Source organism: Mesocricetus auratus, unplaced genomic scaffold (assembly GCF_017639785.1).
Source record: "Mesocricetus auratus isolate SY011 unplaced genomic scaffold, BCM_Maur_2.0 Super-Scaffold_100028, whole genome shotgun sequence".
NCBI lineage: Eukaryota > Metazoa > Chordata > Mammalia > Rodentia > Cricetidae > Mesocricetus > Mesocricetus auratus.
In genome coordinates, this window is record NW_024429209.1 from 10123701 (window position 1) to 10145543 (window position 21843).

At 52.3% G+C, this 21843-nt stretch overlaps 2 protein-coding genes across 3 annotated transcripts in view; one reads left to right on the forward strand and one right to left on the reverse strand.

The window, feature by feature from the left end:
- Positions 1–8473: 8473 nt before the first annotated feature.
- On the forward strand, positions 8474–15509 carry Kcnk15 (potassium two pore domain channel subfamily K member 15). Its single transcript, XM_040732769.1, has 2 exons — positions 8474–9147; positions 13478–15509. Exons 1-2 carry the CDS (start codon positions 8616–8618, stop codon positions 14158–14160), a joined length of 1215 nt encoding a protein of 404 aa, XP_040588703.1. The 5' UTR covers positions 8474–8615; the 3' UTR covers positions 14161–15509.
- Rims4 (regulating synaptic membrane exocytosis 4) overlaps positions 15037–21843 on the reverse strand; it is a 61179-nt gene continuing 54372 nt past the window's right edge. For both annotated transcript variants that reach the window (XM_040732772.1, XM_040732771.1), the window contains exons 3-6: positions 21563–21675; positions 21224–21325; positions 20591–20730; positions 15037–19308 (exon numbers count right to left, since the gene is read on the reverse strand). In XM_040732772.1, the coding sequence (XP_040588706.1) occupies positions 19090–19308; positions 20591–20730; positions 21224–21325; positions 21563–21675 (574 nt within the window). In that variant the 3' untranslated portion in view covers positions 15037–19089. The remainder of the gene's footprint in view (positions 19309–20590; positions 20731–21223; positions 21326–21562; positions 21676–21843) is intronic.

Here is a 21843-nt window from a genome sequence, read left to right on the forward strand (position 1 = left end):
CAAGTCACTGCTGTGGCCAGACTTGAAGTGTCTACTGCAATGAAGGGACTGAATTCTTTTAGAACTTGTTTTGTTGATTCTTTGACAAGTTCATGTATGTAGATAATGCATCATGATTATCTGCTTCCTGCATTCCCTACTCCCACTCCCTCTAAGGCCCTCAATTCCCCCTTCCCACTCACCTAAACACCCCAACACATTCATATCCTTTCCTCCTTTTTTCTTAAAACACACCGTGGTGGTTTGAATAAAAATGGTCATATATCTGAATGCTTAGTCACCAGGGAGTAGTGCTACATTTGAAAGGATTAGAAGGATTAGGAGGCGTGGCCTTGTTGGAGGAAGACTGTCCCTGTGAGTAGGTTTTGAGGTTTCAAAAGTCCGGACCAGGCCCGGTGTTTCTCTCTCTTTCGGTCTGTGAACCAGGATGAAGCAGAGCTCTCAGCTACTTCTCCAGCACCTTGCATGCCACCATGCTCCTTGCCACGATGTTAATGGACTAAGCCTCTGAAAGCCCCCATTTCTTTCATCAGATTTACTATGGTCATGGTGTCTTTTCACAAGGACAGGTGTTAGTACCAGGGAATGGGGCATTGATGTGACAGGCTTGACCATGCTGCTTGTTGGAGGACTTTGTACTAGAAAAGTGGTTGAACATTTTAAGTGGACCTTAAAGTAGAAGCATGGACCATGGTGCTGAGGGGGATGTGGACTGTGATGGTTTTGTTCAAGAAGTTTCAGAGGAGAAGAATATGAGTGAGTGGCATAGAGATCATTCTTGTGATATTTTGGCTGATTTTTGCCTTTGTCCTGCTCTACCTTGCTGGCTTGATCTCATGCAGGAAATCACAGCTACAGTGAGTTCATGGTGCAGTGGCCCTACCGTCAACATTTCACAGCCCTCCTCTGCATCCTCCAGCTCTTACACAGTTTCTGCCCCTCCTCTGTGATTTTCTCTGCATCTGTGTGTGTGCATGTGTGTGCGTGTGCATGTGTGTGTGTGTGTGATATAGATTTTCCCATCTCATGCTGAGCACTCAGTTGCCATTTATTCCTGCACTTTCTTCAGTTATGCATCTCTGCATTAACTAATGGTTACTGCAGAAAGAAGCTTCTCTGGCCAAGGCCAAGAATAGCACTGATCTATGTGAATAAGCACAGATATATAGAAGGCAGTTTAGCAACATGTTGGAAAACAAAACAACAGTAGTATGTTCTCCCTCAGAACCTCTTGAACTCTGCTTTTGAGCAGGTTTACGGTATCAGGCACACATTTCTTCCTGTGGATAAGGCCTCAAATTCAATCCAAAAGCAGTTGGCTACTGCTGTGACTTGCATGCCACTATTGCTACAGTGGGCACTTATTTCCTGGCCAGTCAGTACTGTAGGATGCAGGGTTGTTGGCAGAGCAATACCACTGATGGCTTTTATCCCTCAGAAAGCCTGCATGCATAGCACCTTCTGTCACTAAACAGACACACCAGGGAGGGAGTTTTCATGCCACTTCCAGCTTCATTTCTCTGTATTCTGCAACCAAAATGTGCTGTGTCTTCAGAAGTAGGGTCCTACCATATAGTTCTGGGTGGCGATTTGGATAAAGCACAGAGGTGCTGCTCCATGGTTTCTCTCTCTCTCTCTCTCTCCTCTCTCTCTCTCTCTCTCTCTCTCTCTCTCTCTCTCTCTCTCTCTCTCTGTAAATATAGTTAAAAAGCTACCTAAATTGCTTTAGATATAGCCAAAAGGAGCATCCAGCCATCCAGCCAGTCGGTTAATGTCTTAACAGAAAAGATGAAAGATTTAAGCCTTCAGAGCCAGTCAACAGAAAATAACAGATGCTTACAGCATAGCCTAGGACCCAAGAAAATATGTATGGATGATTCTATGAAATTTAAAAGGAGAGGATACAGAGATCCTCCTAAATTTTTTATGGTTAGCAAAAAAGAAAATCTAACAAATAAAAGTTAATACGTGATTCAAAAAAGGGTTTTTCAGGGAACTGCGACTTGGTTGGGCCCCATGTTGGGCGCCAATAATGTTCCGACCTTCAGGACACTCAACATGGATTTAGTAGACACTAGGAGAAAGATGGGGAGCAGGGGACACAAGGACGGACGCCAAGGCAGGAGTCTGATCAAGGCGACAACTTTATTCATCCCAAAGGGATTTATATAGGGGAAGGGAGGAGGGGAAGGAATGGGGGTGTGCTGTAGCTGCAATGAGCCTGGCGGAGCAAAGGTCAGTGGGATGGGTAGGTCATCCTGTGTCCTCTGGTAACCTGACTGCAGACTCTAACTTTATCTTTCACATTCCACCTTCTATTGTTTAAGCCTGCGCCCTAGATAAACCACAGGTCTGTTTCTGGAATTTGGCAGGTAGCAGGGTGGCCCAGAGTCACATACTTTCTATGAGGGTTGAGTCTCATCTTTTCTTATGAGTACGTGAGGCAGCTGTACCTGGTTGATGGCCAGAGGACCCTGACACTCTTTACTCAGAACGACCCTCCAACTCTGAACAAAGATACAACAATTTAAAAAAAACATAGGGGAGTGGTTAGAAAATGTTAGTTACTTAGCTGCTACTGTGATAAAATGCCATGACCAAAGCATCATATAGGTTTATTGAGCTTATGGTTCCAGAGAGAACTCACAGCTTGAACCACAAACAAAAAACAGCGTGAACTGGGAATGGCTGTGTCTTTGAATCCTCAGAGCCCATATCCTGCTCCACCCCTTGCCACACCACTGTGCTCCCCCCCCATGACACACCTCCTCTAACAAGGCCACATCTCCTGAGCTACCCAAACAGCGCCACCTCCTGGGCACCAAGTATCTAAATATCTGAGCCTATGGGGACCATTCTCAATTAAATCACCCCAGAGAGAAACAATTTTTAAAAACTGCTTTACTGTGACAATTCAGAAGTGCATACAGAAGTAGAGAATTATTTGAAAACACTCATTATTCTTTTGGTATGTTATGTAGTTGTTTTGTTTTTTCTTTTTCTTTTGAGACATGGTCTACTGTGTGGTCCTGGCTGTGTTGAACTATCTCTGTCGACAAGGCTGGCCTCAAGCATCTAGAGATCCACCTGTCTCTGTTGACATCTTCATTCTCCTGGGAACAGTGGTACCTTCCAGTGTAAATGTGAGTTATCCTGGGAACAGTGGTACCTTCCAGTGTAAATGTGAGTTATAGTTCTCTCTCTCTCTCTCTCTCCCAAAATATGCTTGTCTTCCAGTGCCAGAACATTCTGGGACATCCCCTATGCAATCCTACCATCAGCATTGTGTGGTTAGTGAGAAGCAGCTTTTTATGCTGTGTAGCCCAGATCCCCGAGTGACAGTCAGGGATCTGACAAGCCACTGGCTGTCCCCTGGGGTGAAAACAGTCAGTTCTGTTAAGAGGGACACATGGGGATCTTATCTAAGAAATGGCTGAGCCTGCTGGCCTTCTGGAAAATCACTGAACTTCTCTCTAACCGTAAGAATCAATTTCTTGCAAAGCCTTTCAGAATGAACAAGAGGAAGGGGCAGGGGAGACCCTGTAGGTGGAGGGGTGCTCCACTTGCTGGCGAGGCCCTGAACTGAGCACATTTGTGTGAGCCGACAGGCAGATACTCCTACCCACCTGCTGAGGCAAAAAGATGGACAAACTAAGGCTCAGAGAGGCTAAGTCACATGCCTAAGATGGGACCCAAGGTCTCAGATAACCATCTACTCCATTCTGGCCCCTGTTCACCACCGGATTTTGTGTGGCCTTAGATGAGTCCTCTTTCTTATTCTGGGACTCAGCTTCCTCTCCCCAACACGGAAGTGGCTGCAGCTTTTAAAGAATCCCCAGGCCTCACTGAAGGGCCATGGGTATAATGTTAGTACGGGGCCAGAGGAAAATCACTAGGTCTTCTCAGGTTCCCAAGTAGGGGGAACAGGAGGGTAGACAGGAGGAGGGGAGCTGAGGAGGGGAGCTGAAGGGAGTGCCTTAGGGAGTTCTGTTTTTGGTGTCTGCTCAGCTGATGACTTTCCAAGCTGAGAAACACACATACACAAACCCTAGCCACCTCCGCTTAAAATAGAGCTGCTGAACCAAAAATGCCAAGCACAGGACAGAGTCACCTGCCTGGCAGGGCCAGACAGGGCCTGTGGCCTCACTTATACCCACCCCAGTGGGTACATCTGACAAGGAGCCCTCAGCTCTGTGTCACGGGGGCCTCACAGAGGTGGGACAGCCCTATCTTGCAACCACCTCACAGATGAAGACAGCAGGGTCCCCAGGAAGAGTGAAATGGCCGGCACTGCCTTGCCTCACAAGAATGGTGCCCTTCAGACTCGGGCAGCCCCATGTTCAAGTCCTGTCTCAGCCATTACCACAGGGACTCGGCAGGTTGGCACCTTCTCCTTCCCGACCTTTGGAGGCAACACTGTGACAATGCCCAGCGCACACGGGGCTTCAGAGCCTCTAGCCTCTCCTTTGTTTCCGAAAACAGAGTTCCTGGCATCGGTAGACGGGCAGTTTTGAAAAGGAAGGAAACAAGACTACCAGCTCAGGGGCACCTGGGAAGCGGCATACCACAGCGGCTGTCCTCCGTGGGAGCATTGGTCCTTACGCAGGGAAACTGAAGCACAGAGAGGTGGTGGTGTTCTATCTGTGGGCATGCAAGCAGAAAGTGGAGGAGTAGGAATCTGAACTCAAGTCTTTGCGGACCTCGGCTGTGCACAGGGTCATCCTCATGGACTCTCTCCCCCGACTCCTACCCCACGACCAAGCTGTTCCCCGAGCCTGCTTGTCCCCACCATCACTTGAAGGGCCTGGTGCCCTGCCCCCACCCCGAGGCTTCTGCCCAGGTTTCTGCCTCCCTAACGCAGAGAAGAATCAGAAAAACTTGCTGATGCCCTTACTAAAAATAAAGTAGCGGCAACTGTGTTAGCTCGCCCGCGTCAGCGACCCACTTCTGGGCCATTTGGCTGCCATCCTGACTCTCTGGGGGTGAGGGCGTGCAGATCTTTATCTATAGGCACTGAGCCCCAAATCCACCCCAGAGCTGAGGTCTTCCAGGCCAGGGTCCACTCACTATGATAGCCACAGTGGCTAGATGCTCCTAGGCAAACCCTGTTGGCAAGCAGATGCTGCTCCCAGGCTTCCCCATTCACCGGAAGACAGCTGCCAATCATCACAAACGGGCAGACTTACTCCCAATTCTCACCCCCCTCCACATTACCTTCTGGGAGAAGTAAAGTGCTTGCTTCACAACCATGAGAACCTGAGCTCAAGCCCCAGCACCCAATTTTAAGTCAGGTGTGGTGGCACATGCGTGTAGGTCCTAGGTGAGGAGGTCAAGTCAAGAGGACCTTTGGAGCAGGCTGGCTAGTCAGTTGCCTGAATTGGAGAGCCCCAAATCCTAACGAGAGATCTTGTTTCAAGACAACAACAAGGTGGATAGGTCCTGAGGGGTGCCACTCAAAGTTGATGTCTGGCCTCTACACATGTGCACATACATGTGCACATACGTGTGCATGCATCTGGCCCCCACATGTGTACTTGAACATTCACATCCACTCCCACCCCCCAAATAGAAGAATTTTCTGGTTCTCTGGACATGGACCTCCATGGACTAGAATAACGGTGCCCATGTGGTCACATTCCTCCCTTTCCCTAGACAAAGCAGGGAACTGGCTTCGGCTTCTTCCAGCTTCCAGCTCCTGGATGTCACCTGCTGTGCCTCATCTTGGCGCCCCTCCTCCAGTGATCAGGCTGAGGAATTGCTTAAGCTGCCTTCTCTCTGGGTGTCTCTCCTGCCTTTATGTGGGGACACCAGACCTTGAGCAGAAACCCACTTCCTCTTCGGCCTGGGAGCAGGCATCTGTGTAATGTTTACTGGAAACAATTCAGTGCTTTAAAGCTTCATAGGGCTCAGATAAGGGCTTGCTCACTGAAATACCATGACTGTCACACCCCCTACGGCTAGATGCCTCTTCCTGTCCCTGCCCCCTGTGGTGTCTCCCCGATTCTGGGGCCGGAGATTAAACCACCAGCCAGGAGGGTGAGAAGTGGAAAGAATGGTATGTAAATGGATGGCAAAAGTCCTTAAAAAGGGAAGCTCTTTTTTCTTGGGGAGACTTCTCCTGAGAGCTCTCCTAAGCGGACTGGGGTCTCCTCCTAAGCTGACTTGGGAAGCATAAAGTTTTCTTAAAGCAACCGACCGGTCTCTGTGTCATCTATCCTGACCACCTCGCTACATTCTTGGATGCAGGCCGCACAGCAGGTGCGACACCTTTATCTCCAAGTAACAGGGACACTTGTGGTGATGCTGGACCCACCCAGAGGTTGAAATCATCCCCCATGTTGAGGCTAGCTGACCGGCAACCTATGCCATCAGCATCTTCAGCATTGTCAAGCAGGCAAAAGCATTCGCAGACCCCTAAGGATGAGGCATGGGCATCTTTTGGGGCCATTCTTATACTACTGCAGTTCCTTGTGAGACAGAAAAAAGTAAAAAACAAAAACATTCCAAGCCAGGTGGTAGTGACCCATGCCTTTAATCCCAACACTTGGGGGGCAGAGACAGGCACTCTCTGGGTTTGATACCAGCCTGGTCTACAAAATGAGTCCCAGGACAGCCAGAGCTATTATATAGAGAAACTCTGTCTTGAAAAACAAAAACAAACCCAACGTTCCACTGATGGTGAAACTGAACCAGCCCAAGCTCCGGGAGCAATAGAGGTGAGCCGTTCCTAACTTGTGCATGAAAGTTTCCATTCCTCAAACTGCCGCTAAGTGTGTGCTGCTTTGAAGCAGGTCTGAGTGTTGGAGACCACAGGCTGATCCCTAGGGGTGATGCATATATGGAATACAATGGTTGTGCTGGAGGAAGGGAAGGTGGTAGGCACTCAGAGGCCTCTGGGAGCTCAGAGGAGACCCCTGGGGAGGTGTTAGGAAGCACCTGAGGATGGTGGAGTGAGTTGGGGTGATTAAGCACATGGATTCCTGTGTGGCACTTCTGGGGCTACCTGGCCCTGGCAGGGCCGCAATTGATGCTGGCTGAGCGGGGTTGAGAAAACCCTGAATCGAGGCAAGGAAGAACTGAAAACTGAGGGTGGCTGGCACAAGCAAGGGCGACAGGCTATGGGGAGACAGTCATGACGGTGGCAATGCATGTCTTGCTGCAGCAGACACCTGGGAGGGCCAGCTGTCCCCACCAACTTTAGGTGGGGGTAACCGGTGCTGCAGAAGTCTCCATACAGGCCCCCAGGTAGGATTCCATTTTGCTGCTTGGAGACAGGCGTGTATTCCCTGAGAAGTGAGGTCAATGAAAGGTTTCCCAAACCCCTAGCTGTCTAGGTGATACCCTGGGGCCTTCCCTTTACCTCCACACCCAAATCCACCAGTGACTCTTGTCTTCAGAGTATATCACCTTCCGTGACAGATGGACCCCCAAATCAGACCCTGACATAATGGATCAGAAGTTCAAAATGGATGGCCCCGATAGAGCACAGCCTTCATATGCTCTTTGGTTGCTGTGTTCAGCTTTCAGATAGGGAAAGGGGATGGGGTGGCACTGGGCGGGCAGGGCTTTAGAGCTCAGGTCCGGGAGTAGTGTGTGTCACTTCTGCAAGGATTCACTGGCTAAAGCTTGGATTGGTGAAGCCTCTTGATGCCGGGGCGCTTAAGCAACAGGGCTTGCTGTGTGCCTAGCTCTCTGATGTAACCCAGGGCCATCTGCTTCCTTTCATCTGTTACCCTGGGCTAGCCCCCACCCCAGCATGTATCTGGGTGACGCCATCCTCTTCAGTGGTCTTCACTCTCTGCCACACCCCCGCCCAGCAGCCCTTGCTTTTTCTGAGGTGTGGTGGTGGTGAGACACGGTGCCAAGTAGCCCAGTCAAGACTTGAGCTCCCGGTCTGCTGCCTCGACCTCCCAAGTGCTGCGATTACAAGTGTGGACGGCATGATGCCTTTTTGAAAAAGCAAAAACAAAGAGATTACGGCGGACTTGTGTGCATTTCTGTTTACAGCTTTTCCAAGGTTTTCAATTGTCCTGAAGATTCAACCTGGGGTTTGGAAAGGTGGCTCATCGGTTAAGAGCACTGGCTCCTCTCCCAGAGGATCAGGGTTCGATTCCCACCCCCCAAAGGATGGCTCACAACTGGAAACTGTAACAGTGTAGGTTCTGGAACCTACACCTTCTTATGACTTCCATGAGCCCTATGCAAGCAGTACACAGGTGTGCATGCAGGCGAATGTAAAATAAAAATCAAATTAAAAATGGATTTGCAGAAGTCACCTCTCTCTGTCTGTCTCTCTATCTCTCTCTCCAGCTTGCATCCAAATTCTCTTGGCTCCAGCCACACCAGCTTCACCGCTGTTTCCTGCTGTCTCCTGCCACCAAGTCACCTCCCTTCTGATTTGGCGAGGAACCTACACTTGTGTCGTGGATGTTGTCTCCCTGGCCACTCCTGGATGGCTTGGCACGCGCCTCCCCAAGCGCTCTTTTTATCCTTTATCACACCTGTCTTACCTTATCTTTTTTCTCATTTATCATCCCTCCCTGCTTGCTGGCATATCCGTTCTACTCTCACAGAGAGTGGTGGGCACCAGAGGGCGCTTGGTAAACATTTCCTAGATGATAGACGGAAGGAAGGAAAAAGTGACTAGCCCGCAAGTCCTAGGGCGAGCTCGGGATGGAGGCGGGCCCTCTGCACACCGGGCCGGGCCTCTGCACCAGATGTTCCGGCAGGAACCTGTCTTAGCTAGGACGGTGGAAGCAGCGGGAGAACTCAGAATCTGCCCTCCGCTGTACGCCGGGCGCGGAGGGATGGAGCTGGCACCGTCGGGGTGCACGGACACCGCGACTCGGAGCCCGCGAGACGCGATGAGGAAGCAGAGCGCGCGCACCGCCGCGCTCATCCTGTGCATCTTGTCCTACCTGCTGGTGGGCGCCGCGGTCTTCGATGCACTGGAGTCCGAGGCCGAGCGTAACCGGCAGCGGCTGCTGGCCCGGAAGCGAGGCGAGTTCCGCCGAAAGTACGGCTTCTCTGCCGACGACTACCGGGAACTGGAGCGCTTGGCGCTGCAGGCAGAGCCGCACCGTGCCGGCCGCCAGTGGCGCTTCGCAGGCTCCTTTTACTTCGCCATCACGGTCATCACCACCATCGGTGAGCCCTCGGAGCCTCCCCTTTGTCCCTCTCAGTCTCGATCTCTCCTACGGTGTGGTCCCATCCCGTCCCTGTCTTTGGAAGGGGCTTGTTAGCTCTCTGAGGCTCCGTTGCCTCACTAGGAGAAGTGGGGGCAGTCAGTAAGGGTTTGCCACGAGGCTAACACAGGGGTAGTGGGAAGGAACCTCAGGGTCTTGGGGAACAGAAGTGGGGCTTCTTTGTCCCATTCCGTCAGCTGTGTAGCCTTAGATAAGTTTCTTGACTTTTCTGAGCCATGGTGTTCTTTTTTGAAAACCAGGGGTCCTAACATGTCTTTCGAGGGAGAGGGAGGAATGCCAGATGTGGTGGACATTATTACATGTGCAGATCATTTTAGCATAGGGCCTGACCCACAGAAAACACTGTGAAAATAAGATTGCCTTTTTATTGTTAAAACAATGATTCTGTTAGCCCCGTATAACAGAGCTGTCATTTGCCTTGTGACTGCTTTGCGGCTAGTGTCCTAGAGCCTAATAGGACACCAATTATTTGTTTCGGGGATGACCAATTACCGAAGCTTTGACTCACATTGGGGGCACCCAGAGGTGCTCCTATGTAGACATACCATTTGGACTCCAGCTGTTGCCATAACCACATCTGGCCAGGACCTGAGGGGCTAAGCCTGGGGAACCTGCAAGGGGAGAAACAGGCTCTCCAGGCCTTCCGACCAACAAGCTAGCCACTTGGTACCATGCTCCAGCTGTAGTTGCCAGGTGTCTCCGTGGCCTCAGAGGAGCTACCGGAAGCCTGCATCTGGGAGAATGCACTTGCACAGGAGCCTGCAACACTAACAGCTGAGCACCTCCAGCCACCTGCCTTCCCAGGCAAGCTACTGTGTCCCCTTGACACATGTTTTTGTCAAAGGCAAAAAGCAAATGTTCTACCTTGCTGGGCGAACCCCAGGTTTAAAGTGAGGTCAGGTTGTGTGAACGGCCCAGCATGGTGGCATAGGCTATGCAGGCACTATTCATTAGTAATAATTCATTATTTGTCAACTGTAAACCCAGCTCCCATTCAATGCTTCTTCCCTTTCTTGCCTGCAAGCCCCATTCTCAAGATCCTCCCTTTTGCCGAGCCTACAGAGGTTGCGCCTCTTCTGAAATCTCTGCCCTTCCCTGTTTTCGCTGAAGGCCTATCAGCCAGATTTTACCCCTCCCTCGCTAATCTGAAACAAAAGCTAGGGAAAGAAACGGTGGTGCGGGGTGGTGGTGGTGTCGCGACCAACACCAAACAAAATAATGTAGAAATAGGAAATGTTTTGGCTTTTCTGGCCACTTGGGGGCGCCACCACCTGCTTTATTGTACTTTTGTTAAAAATAAAAAAAAAAAAAAAAAAAAAAAAAAAGGCCAGGTCCCTGGAGTCCAGAAGCTCCATTCTGCTTTGGCAGAAGAAAGGTGCGAAGAAGCATGGAGGACCTGGGGCTAACAGCTCAGGCTCTGGGACCTCTGCACAGTCCCACAGTCCCTCCTCTGAGCTGCTTCCTTTATCACAAAACAGGGTTAACAGTGTTAACCCCTGGCCTAATGAGCGAATCTATGGTGAGCACCCGGTCTGCGCTGTTTTTATTACTCATTTCTCTCTGCTCAAACCTGGCAGAGTTCAAGCAGATGGAAGCAGCATTTCCTGGCTGCTCCCTGGTACTACAGGGAGGCAGACCCACAGGTCACGCACTGGAAGGACAGCCAACCACGGGGCTTTAAATGCTTATGTTACATCGGGACTGTGAATATTTTATATGTCCACACCCCGCATTCCACAGGGTGCCAAGGGGTGCAGAACGAAAAGGAAACCCGTTCCTGCCCCCTTTCCTGGAAGTCTTTTCTACTAGTGTATATTAATTGTACAAACAATGGGTTTCACGCTGACATTTTCATCAGTCTCACCCCCACTGCTTTCTCTTGTTCTCCTCTTTGATCCTCTTCTAGCTTTCATGTCTTTTTTCACAATCTAGACTCCGCATGAAAGAGGAAACGTGTCATCTTCGTCTTTCTGAGTCTCTATCCTGTCTCTTAAGAGCCTATTCCTTCATCTTCCTGGGTCACATACATCTTACCTGTCTCTCCCATATTTCCAGCTACATGCTCTGTGTACATGTTCCTTCAAGAACCATACACACTGTGTGGCTAGTGTGCTATATATACTACTCTGCCTATCCCCACTCTTTTCATTTCGTCCACCTTTTGTGGTTTTTTTGAGACAGGGCCTCATATAGCCCTGACTGCCTTCAAAATCACTGTGTAGCATTAATGACAGAGAACTTCCGGTATTCCTGCCTCAGCCTCCCAAGTGCTGGGGTTTACAGGTGTGTGACACCATGCTTGTTTTTTATGTGGTGCTAGGAATTGAACCTGGGACATCAGGCATGCTAGTCAAGCACACTATCAACTGAGCTATATCCCAGACCCTGATTTCGCCTGATTTAGGACATCCTATTTTTTTATATTAACCCTAAAGAGCCATGCTATTTTTTTCAGAATGAACAGCAGGGCTTCTCAACCTTGGAAATACTGACATCTTGCCCTGGTTAATTCTGTCTTGGGGCCTGCCCAGTGCCCTGTAAAATGTTGGCAGTATCCTTATCCTCTGCCTCTGGATGCCAGCAACACACAGCTACCCCTTTCCCGTCCCCTAGCAAAGACAACCAGGAGCTTCCCTAGTGTTGCCAGATGTCTGCATGGTGATGTGGCCACTGTGGTTTGGTGTAGTACTCTACCTTGCTGAGACAGACCTAACCAGGCCCTTATTGATGGATGTGTTCCTGGTTCTAACTTTTGCTATGACCACAGGGGCAGCCCATGTGTGCACACCATTTTGCACATTTGCACATACTGGAGGGCTAACTTTGCAGAACTGCACAGGTCTAGGGGTCTGTATGCTTTACCTTTGGCAGACGGGGTCAGTCTGCTGGAGGAGAGATATTCTCTTTGGGAGATGGGCCCCCTCACTTCTCCCTGGTTATAAGACCATATAAACTATTGTTGCTCTCCCAGGAAAAAGACACATCCACGCATTCCACAACAATGGCACAGTGAGCTGTGACTCAGGGAAGCCCACACATGCCTAGATACTATTAGGGCACCAGTGCTTGAACCAGAATCTTCCAGAACCAGTTGGTGTTTGGTAAAGGCCAACAGAATGGCAGAAGGTGAGGAGGGATTTGAAGGGAGCAGGGGGCTGGGAAGGAGAGAGAAAGCAGTCCAAGGGGGATGAACATGAAAGACTTGTAGGAATGACTTTCTGGTAGGGAAACAACAGGGTGTACACATAGAGAGTGTGGGTGCGAAAGGGGTGAGTATGGAGACTAGGAATTTGAGAGGAGGGGTGAGTCTGGGGAGTGGAGAGGAGGGGTGAGTCTGGGGAGTGGAGAGGAGGGGTGAGTCTGGGGAGTGGAGAGGAGGGGTGATTCTGGGGAGTGGAGAGGAGGGGTGAGTGAGTCTGGGGAGTGGAGAGGAGGGGTGAGTCTGGGGAGTGGAGAGGAGGGGTGAGTCTGGGGAGTGGAGAGGAGGGGTGAGTCTGGGGAGTGGAAAGGAGGGGTGAGTGAGTCTGGGGAGTGGAGAGGAGGGGTGAGTCTGGGGAGTGGAGAGGAGGGGTGAGTCTGGGGAGTGGGCAGGTGAGAGAGGGTTGATGCTGGGGAGAGGGAAGATGGGAGGAGGGGTGAGTCTGGAGAGAGGGGATGGTGAGCAGAGAGAGGTGAGGCTGGGGAGGAAGGAAGCAAGTGGAGGGGTGAGGCTTGGAAATGGGGGGACTGGGGGCTCCTTGGGAGAACTGGGACTTTTCTCTGTAGGTACTGGGAAGCCACAGAAGACATGTCTCCCATCCCTTCCAACCAAAGCATAATTTGCTAGAATTCACATTTTCTGTACACTGTGGTTATCAGAGCATCTATCAAATACTTGCCAACCAAGTCACAGAACCTCTCCCATAATGCCCAAACTCTTTTCGTCCTTGTGTAGTCCTTCAGACCCTAGGGCAGCCAGACACAGGACTGTTCAGTCTCTCCAGAGCATCCTATCAACTGGGTCCACGCTTCGGGGTTGGGCTTCCTCCATCCTTCGCTACCTCTGAGAATAGAAGATGCCCCAACAGAATTCTGTGGATCCGAAGGACCACAGGCTGATTATCTATGTCCTGGGATGGGGGGGACACCTGGGATGTGAATAACCACACAGCAGTTCAGAGTATGGGGACCACCTAAATAGGGCTTGGAGCTGCTGGGGACAGGCAGACCCTGGGGTGGAAGTGCCTTGGTTTAGGCTGGGCTCTCAGTACCTCATCCCTCTCCCCACACAGGGTATGGCCATGTTGCGCCAGGCACTGACTCCGGTAAGGTCTTCTGCATGTTCTATGCACTCCTGGGCATCCCGCTGACACTGGTCACCTTCCAGAGCCTGGGCGAGCGTCTAAACGCGCTGATGAGGTGTCTGCTGATGGCGACCAAGCGCTGCCTGGGTCTGCAGCGGCCGCACGTGTCCTCAGAGAACATGGTGGTGGCTGGGCTGCTGCTGTGCGCAGCCACCCTGGCCCTAGGCGCTGCTGCCTTTGCGCATTTCGAGGGCTGGACCTTCTTCCACGCCTACTACTACTGCTTCATCACCCTCACCACTATCGGCTTCGGCGACTTCGTGGCGCTGCAGAGAGACGAGGCGCTGCAGAGGAAGCCACCTTACGTGGCCTTCAGCTTCCTCTACATCCTGCTGGGGCTCACAGTCATTGGTGCCTTCCTCAACCTGGTGGTCCTGCGCTTTCTCGCTAGTGCTGACGCCCCTGAGCGCTCTGTCCGCCGCACCAGCGCATTTCGCAAGGGGGCGCTCGAGAGCCGCATCAGTGGGGCAGCCTCCATCTCTCATGGCATCCATCAGCTGGAGACCTGGGCATGTGACAACCCGGCCTTCTCACCTCCCTTGAGTCCGGAAGCCCTGCCCCACTGTCACAGCAGCCCAGAGAGATGCCGAACACGGAGGAAGTCCATCTGACAGTCCTACCCACCCGGGTCGGGCCTGGCCAATATCTAGCCCCGTCTGCTAGCAAACCTACCTTTCCTGCCGCTTGGAGGGGGTTGAGGCTCCCATTACAATCTGTGGATCATCCCTTCTAGAAATACATGACTGCTGCACTAAAAGCACAAGCCGACTCTACAGTCACCCTGGAAGTGTAAACTGTTTAGTCGAGTCTTGTAGAAAATGCGGCCTTCAGCCCCTAGGAAGGGTGACACCAGGTCATCCCCTCAAAGGATGACAAGTGGCTAGCTCCTGCTCTGAAGAGGACACAAGATGTCTTGCAGGGGAAAGGCATTATTTTAAACACTAGAATTCTCCCCGTGAGACTGGATACTCATGCTAAAAGCATGAAATAGAGACAGGCTGAAGGTAGTTTATGACTCACAGTGGGCAATTTCTGCACCATACAGACGGCATTCCCTTTGCTCTGCATGAAGGGTGAGATCAGCCTGTGTGCAAATGGCTGCCTCCACTGTCAAGCAGAGCCTTGTCCCTGGCTAGCCCCCTTTGGATGAAGGGGATGACCCCCCCCACTTATCACTACCTACAGCAGCTCAGTGGTGTGGGACAAGTTTCATTCTGGGTCCCACCAATCACCAGCAACATGTCATTGGGATTTCATATCACTTTCCTGGACCCCAGCTCCTGTCAGTGAACCAGAGTTCATTTGCAGACCCTACTTCACTTGGGCACCTGTGGGAGAGCTTCCTGATGCTAGCTTCTGCCCATAGAGGGTGTTAACAAGCCCATGGCGGGGCATCTTGGCATCCTAGAGCGCTCAGTCCTGAAAACACGTGCCCCTTATCTTCCCAGGTGGAACTGTCCTGATGCAAAACAAGAGCAAAGCCAGGGTAGAAAAGCCAAAAACTTTAATTTCCAACATGAGCTATGTGGTCATGAACACAATGCAATGTGACCCACTCCAACTCAGAGACCCCTAAAGCCCTCCCTCCCCAAAGGACCAGGCTGTTCCTGCTCCCCAAGAGGGCACAGGGAAGGTGTGTAAATGGAGGGAGGCTCCCAGCCCAAGGACGCTGGAGTCCCACCTTCCTGCCACCTTGCCGGAGGATGCCAGGTAACACCTATGTCAGCGTCTAGCCTCTACCCAGCCACACAGGTTCTCTTACTGAGATGAAAAATCCTTGGGGCTTGTCAGGTAAGCTCCTGGAAACGCTCCGCCCACCAAGGTCCTGTTCTACAGATGCAGGTCCTCTTGGAGGGCCAAGAGAGCCATTGCAAGGGACAGGAAGGGGGTCCGAGGCTCTGGGCCCGGTGTAGTGCTGTTGCTCAATAAATAAATGCAGGTGTCCTTGCCTGGTGCAACAGCTCTGCCTTGGGAGTGTGGGGTGCTGTGCTGTTTCTGAACCTCAAAGTACTCCAGAGTCTCCTGCCTCGAGGAATCCGGTGGCGAATCACTTAACTGTGTTTGTGTGCTTGCACGCCTGTGCTGCGGACCCCTGGGGAACGAGCTGGAGCTCAGTCACTCCGGCAAGCCCTTCTCTCGGGACCTCCAGCTCTCCCTCCTGAAGATGGGGCTGACAATATAAGCCTCCCTTGACTTGCTATTGGAGCTCATGTGAGGGTCAGAGTAAAATCACTGGGGACACATTGTGGGAAGTTCTGTGGGAAGCAGTGTTAACCCTTCTGAAGGTGAGGACTGCCTGGAGCCCCCACTCTATAAACCAGGTGAGAGCCTGTGTTGGGACCCAGAACAAAAGGCCTAGAGCAAATCCTTCAGCTCCTGATCACTGGGGAGATTGCTCAGGAGATCTCGGTCACCCTGGTGCCTCCTCTTCTTCCAACTCAAGCCTAGAAAAGGCACTGGCCCAGGAGAGAGAGAGTCAAGTGGGGCCGTGTCACTTGTTCTAGAAGCTGGAAACGATGACGGTGGCAGATCCACCTCTGAGCACAGGCCTCCCTGCTGCAGCTCCCAACTCTGTCACTCCCCCATCCCATGCATATTGCTGAGAGGCCTTAACCAGATGACTTCCCGCTGGGGCCTGGGTTTCCTCAGGCTACAGCTTGTCCTACCATAATTTGGAGCCACTAGGAGGCTCCAAAGAAAAGGAGTAGAAAGGATGAGACTGGGCAGCCCCCCCCCTCCTGCCCTGGCCCCAGCTCAGCATGACATGTGAATGAAGAGGAGATCTAGGAGAAGGGCCACTGGGCATACCAATGACCCCAGGATGGCTCTCCTCAGGCAGGAACTTGGTATCTTTTTTTTGCAAAATGTAAATGGACTAAAGATCCACAGGCCCTGCCCTTCAGAATGCAGAGGCATTCTGGGAAAGGAAAATGGAGATGACCCTTTACATGGCTGTCCTATACATGGCCTCTGTCCAGAGAAAAAAAGAAACGTCCCTAGAGACCCAGCACCGGAAAGGCATCCCAACTCCACCCTCGTACTCCTCTCCAGATGACAGAGTTTGAGTTGACAGAGGGGCAGACAGCAGTGGGCACGGGCTGGGCTTCGTAGTCCCCAAAGCTAATGATGAAAATCATTCCCCCTCTCCAAGCCCTGTCCAGTCCTTGGTGAGGACAGATAGGTTCCCATACGCAGTGGTCACAGCCCCTTGGAAGTGGGGCACACGCTTACAATGACACAAAGAAATGGGGCTCCAGCCCCCACCCCACCCCTCCAGGAGGTGAGTGAGATGTCACAGAACAAACAAGAAAATCACTGAGGGGGCCTCACCGACCACCCCAGGGTGTTGTTATTGCTTTGGAGCCAGTGCTCCTGCATTCTCTCTCTCTTCCCTCCCTCCCTCTTTCTCTCTCTCAGACAAATCAGAGCTGAGCCCCCTCCCCCTCTGGTTGTGACAGCCAGGCTCTGTCCCACCCTGAATAACCACAGCGGTGACAGCTGGGGAGGGAAGATGTTCTACTGGGTGAAAATATTCCAAATGGTGAGTAATGGCCTAACTGCAGAGATACCACACTGGGGGGGGGGGGGCGGGGTGATGGCTAACTGTGGGCCTCAAATGGGACCCCATCCAGAGCCCTGTTCCCTTGTCCTGAGGGCCTGACTCTCCACAGTCCCAAGGACGCTCTGAAGATCGGTCTGAGAAGAGGGGCTCGTGTACAGCCCCTTCCCTGTGCAGTGTCAACAGCTCCACGAGGAGGTGACAGAGCTGGATCAGAATCCTAAAGGTACTCACAGCTTAGCCAGGCTGGGACTGGGGAGAATTCCCAAGTGAAAGGAACCCCTGGTAGAAGAAGAACAAGGTGGGATTCAACAGAACCTTGACATCCTCGGTGAAAAATGACACCCTTGAATGGAGTCCAGGCCCCTTCACAAGGCCCAGCCATCCTCAGGAGCGCATCCTAAAGCAAATCAATACCAAGGGTACTTTCCCAGGACGCTGAGTATAAGGGACAGTTAGAGCCACAACTCCGTAAGGGAGGAGAGAGGAAGGTGGGGAGGAAGGGCTGGCCTTTGGGGAGCTAGGCAGCCCACCCAGCCCAGGCTAGAGAGAGGCTGCAATCTTCTGGAATGTACTGGGGTCTCCCCTCTACCCCCAGCCTGGGGCTTGAAGAAAAGACTACATCTGAGCTAAGAACAGGCCTCAGGCGAGAACACTAACTACCCAGCTAACCTGGACTACACCCTACACAGCAGGGACTGGGTGAGGAGGAGTGACAGGCTGCTGGGCGGCTCCCAGGACAGAGATAGAAATGTGCTTCTATAGGGCCAGACTGTGTCCTCCCTTGCATGCAAAAGGGCTCCTGCAGGCCCTAGGGAGGGCCACAAGAAGGCAGCTACCCAGGCCTCATCGGAGCCTCTGGCTCTGACACTCATAGCTCAGTATCCCTCCCGTTGTACCTCCTTGAGCCATGGTGATGAGGCCGGGGCAGTGGCTTCTGCCCTTCGTACAGGATGGTTTATTTAAAAAGACTAAAATGGGAGGGGCTCTAATGCCTCCCCAAGACCCTAGACCAGAGGCAGAGGGATTGCAAGATGACCTTTGATCTCATCCAACAAGGAGGGGTTCTCCTGTTTGGGAAACCCTTACCTTGGTGCCACTAGACTTAATCCCAGCTTTCTTCAAAGCTCGGCTCCCACTACCCCCGCACAGGAGAGAAACCTGTGTGCAGGGTTCCAGAAACTCAGGTCCCCGCAGTCCTCCACCATATCACAAATGACAATGTCCCTTCCAGTCCACCGAGAGCTCCAGAGCAGCTTGTTGCAACCCTATGGAACAAGGGCCCCTGGGGAATCTGTGCCAGGCCTGGGGCTCCTCCTCCTCTCCCTTCATCTCTGCTGGCCCCCAATTCCTAGAGCTTACAGCAGAGGGGCAGGCAGGAGGGGATGGATGGATGGACTCAGACAGGCTGCGGCAAAGCTCCTTCCACGGGCAGGCAGAGGGAGACCCACACTCCCCTTCAAGTGGGGAGCTCTGGGCCCCTGGGAGCTGGCTCCGGATCCTTGCAAACTGCCCCGTCAGCTCTGGGGCAGGAGTAGCTGCCTGAACCCGGTGCCGCAGGAAAGACACTTGCTGGTAATTGGCACCATGGAGATGGCCGGCTTGATTCTGGACTTGGCTCTGGGCAGCGAGCTTCCAAGGAGGCAAAAGGGGGGGTGATAGGTGGGATGGGGTGGGGTGGGGTGGGGCAGGAGAGTATTTGCTCCGCCACCTCAGTCTTTCTCTGACTGTAGCCTCATCCACCAGGTCAAAACCGGCCAAGTCGAAAGTGTAGCCAACCCACTGGGAGAGGGAAGGTCTCAGGGGTAGGAGGTGAAGGAGCGAGGAGGGGCCCAAGGGGGGGCAGGTCTCCCCATTCTGCTTCCCCGCTGTGGGGAAGAACCCCATCCTCCGATGTCCAATGTGCCCCTGGGCCTGGGGTCCCAGGTCAGGGCTGGGTGGTCTCCAGGCCATCTCGGGGAGCCCCTCCCCATCCCTGGCATTAAGATCTCTCGCCACAGGGCCCCACGGTGCTCTCAAGGGACAGCTGGGATGCCTGCCGGAGCAGAGGACCTGTGGCTGGGTCCACCATGGAGGAGGTGGGGAAGAGCTTGTACCAGCCCACAGCCAGGGTGGTCAAGTCCAGTTCCTCCAGCAGCACTCGGGCCACACCCATGAACTGCTTCCGCTCCATCCGTCCGTAGTTTCCCCACACAATCACCTGCAGGACAAAAACAAAACAAAAAACAAAAACAAAACAAAACAAAACGTAACTATTCCATCTTGCAACTGAGAGCTTGGCAGTTTGCTCAGATGGTAGAGAGCTTGCCCAGCATGCACAAGACCCTGAGTTTGATCCCCAGTACTACACGGGCACCAAGACCACAAACAGTGCACGAACATATATGCAGGCAAAACACCTACACAGTGAAAAGAAAAACAATGCCTGTCAGGCCGGAACCTAGGGTTCCTCAGGCCAATGCAGCTAAGTCCTGTAGAGTCTATCTAGTTAAAAACCGTGCAAGGGGGGTCAGCAAGATAGCTCATCAGGCAAAGATGCCTCTTGCCAAGCTTGGTGGCCTAAGTTCAGTGTCAGAGCCCACAGAGCCCACATGGGGGGGTGGACTTCTGCGAGTTGTCATTTAACCTCCACCTGCACTCTGTGGCATGTGTGTCCCCAGCTTCAGATAAGAAACGATAAAAGTCACTCATCTGACCATGCTTTTCTGGCTCTAGTGTCTCTGTTATGCCATTCTTGCCTTCCTCCCTCTCGCTCGTCCTCTCTGCTCCATGTCCCACAAGGCCCCACTTTGAACAAAGGCCTCGAAGGGTGGCCCTACATTTACAACATGGTCCCTCTCCCTACTTCCCTCACAGGGAACCTCGGACCCCACATGCAGCATCTCTTACAGTTTTGGTTGTGAGCCTCGTCTTTAATGGCTGAGCCATCTCTCCAGCCCGACGCACTCTCATAAAGGGGACACTGAGTCACTGTTAGCTTCCTTCCTGGTCTGTGGGTGGTACTTTCCTGGTCTCTGTGGCTGCAGGACCCTCATCTGCGGCCCTGCACCTCGCCTTTAGTTCTGCCCCCTCAGTGAAACCTAGGGTGGTGGTTCTCAACCTGTGGGTCGCGACCACCTTGAGAGTTGAATGGCCCTTTCACAAGGGTCACATAACAGCCTGCATATCATATACTTACATAATGATTCATAATAGTAGTAAAATTGTAGTTATGAAGGAGCAACCGGTTAACTTTATGACTGGGGGGGGTCACCACCACATGAGGAACTGTATGGTCATAGTGTTAGGAAGGTTGAGAACAGGCTTAAAGGACCGTCCTCAGTCAGACAGGACCATCACTCACAGTATGCCTGGGTTTTGTTTTTGCTTTTGAATCTTTTTAGAAAACTGGTTTTTATTTTATGTGTGGAATGTGTACAGGTGTGTGTGTGTGTGTGTGTGTGTGTGTGTTGCCTACAGGGGCCAGAAGAGGGCACCCTTACCTGCAGGACTTTGCCGTGGGGACTCTCAGGAAACAGCAGCACCTGGTTGTACAGCGGGTCCAGGGACTTGCGGGCCACTTTGGTCTTCTTCTTGGCAATGCAGACACCATTCTCCAGCAGATAGGCCTTGATATAGGCAGCTGGGGACAGAGGGCAGAAGGCAGGGTTCAGGCTGCTCCCTCAAATTGTGGGTGATAGGTACAACAGAGAGGGGTTGATCACCTACTTCTGGGGACCAGAGAATCCCCAGGAGTATGGGGAAGGGCCACAGGGCAAATGGGTGTAGGGTGGGCAGCACGTATAGGCATGTCTGGGTGGGTATTCTGTGGGTCCCATTTGGGTGGGCAGCATGTGAGGCCATGTCAGAGTGGGCCTGCTTTCCTTCTAGTGGTCCTCATAGCCTCTCTTTCTCTGCTTATTTGTTTCTTCCATGAGTCCATGACTTGCCCACCGTGCCATACTTATACATTCATTTGTCAACCTCTCCCACACACGCTTTCTGAGCCCCACCGGATGCCAAGTACTCTGGGCGTATAGTATATACTAGGAGCCGGGGCATAATCATAAACAAAAATCTCCTAGAAGTTTGGTCCAGTGGACCACACCAGACACATCTCTCAGATGTCCCCACACCTGGCAGTGTCTTGGAGCCCGGCTTGGCAGTCAGTCCCCGAGCCTGGATGATGTCCACCTCCAGCTGGCCATTGCGTTCTTGCAAGCCGATCTCCACATCTCCTGCAAGAGATGACACTAGAAAGTGGCTTAGAAGCTCTAGCAGGTACTCATTGTCCTCTACCCCACTCCCAGCCCAAACAAGAGCAGACTAAGTCCCATAACTACAGCTTGGACACTTCAGAGGTAGGCACGGTGGAGGGCTGGACTGTATGGTCCAGGCTCCAAGCCAGGTGCTCAGAGCCTGAAGCTATCAGGTGAGGGCAAAGGAGGGACGGGCATGGGGTTTCGAACACTTACCCATGGGTGTGGTAGCCAGGGTCTGGCGGCCCACAAACTGTGCTGGCCCCATGCTCCCCAGGAAGTCACTGAACTGGGCATCTGAAGCCAGGCAAACGCCTCCATAGTTAAGACTGTGAGAAGAAGAGGATGTGCTTTGGGATCCACACAGAGATCAAAATATTCCTATTCCCATGGTGATCTTTGTTTCTTTGTTTGTTAAGACAGGGTTTCTCTATGTAGCCCTGGCAAACCTGGCACTCACTCTGTAGACCAGGCTGACCTCAAACTCAGAGATCGGC

What these genes read in the sequence shown, in the direction of transcription:
- Kcnk15 (XM_040732769.1), top strand. Translation starts at nt 8,616, where the DNA reads ATGATAGACGGAAGGAAGGAAAAAGTGACTAGCCCGCAAGTCCTAGGG. An exon ending in CACGGTCATCACCACCATCG is followed by an intron (nt 9,148 to 13,477) that starts GTGAGCCCTCGG and finishes CTCCCCACACAG; the next exon opens with GGTATGGCCATGTTGCGCCA.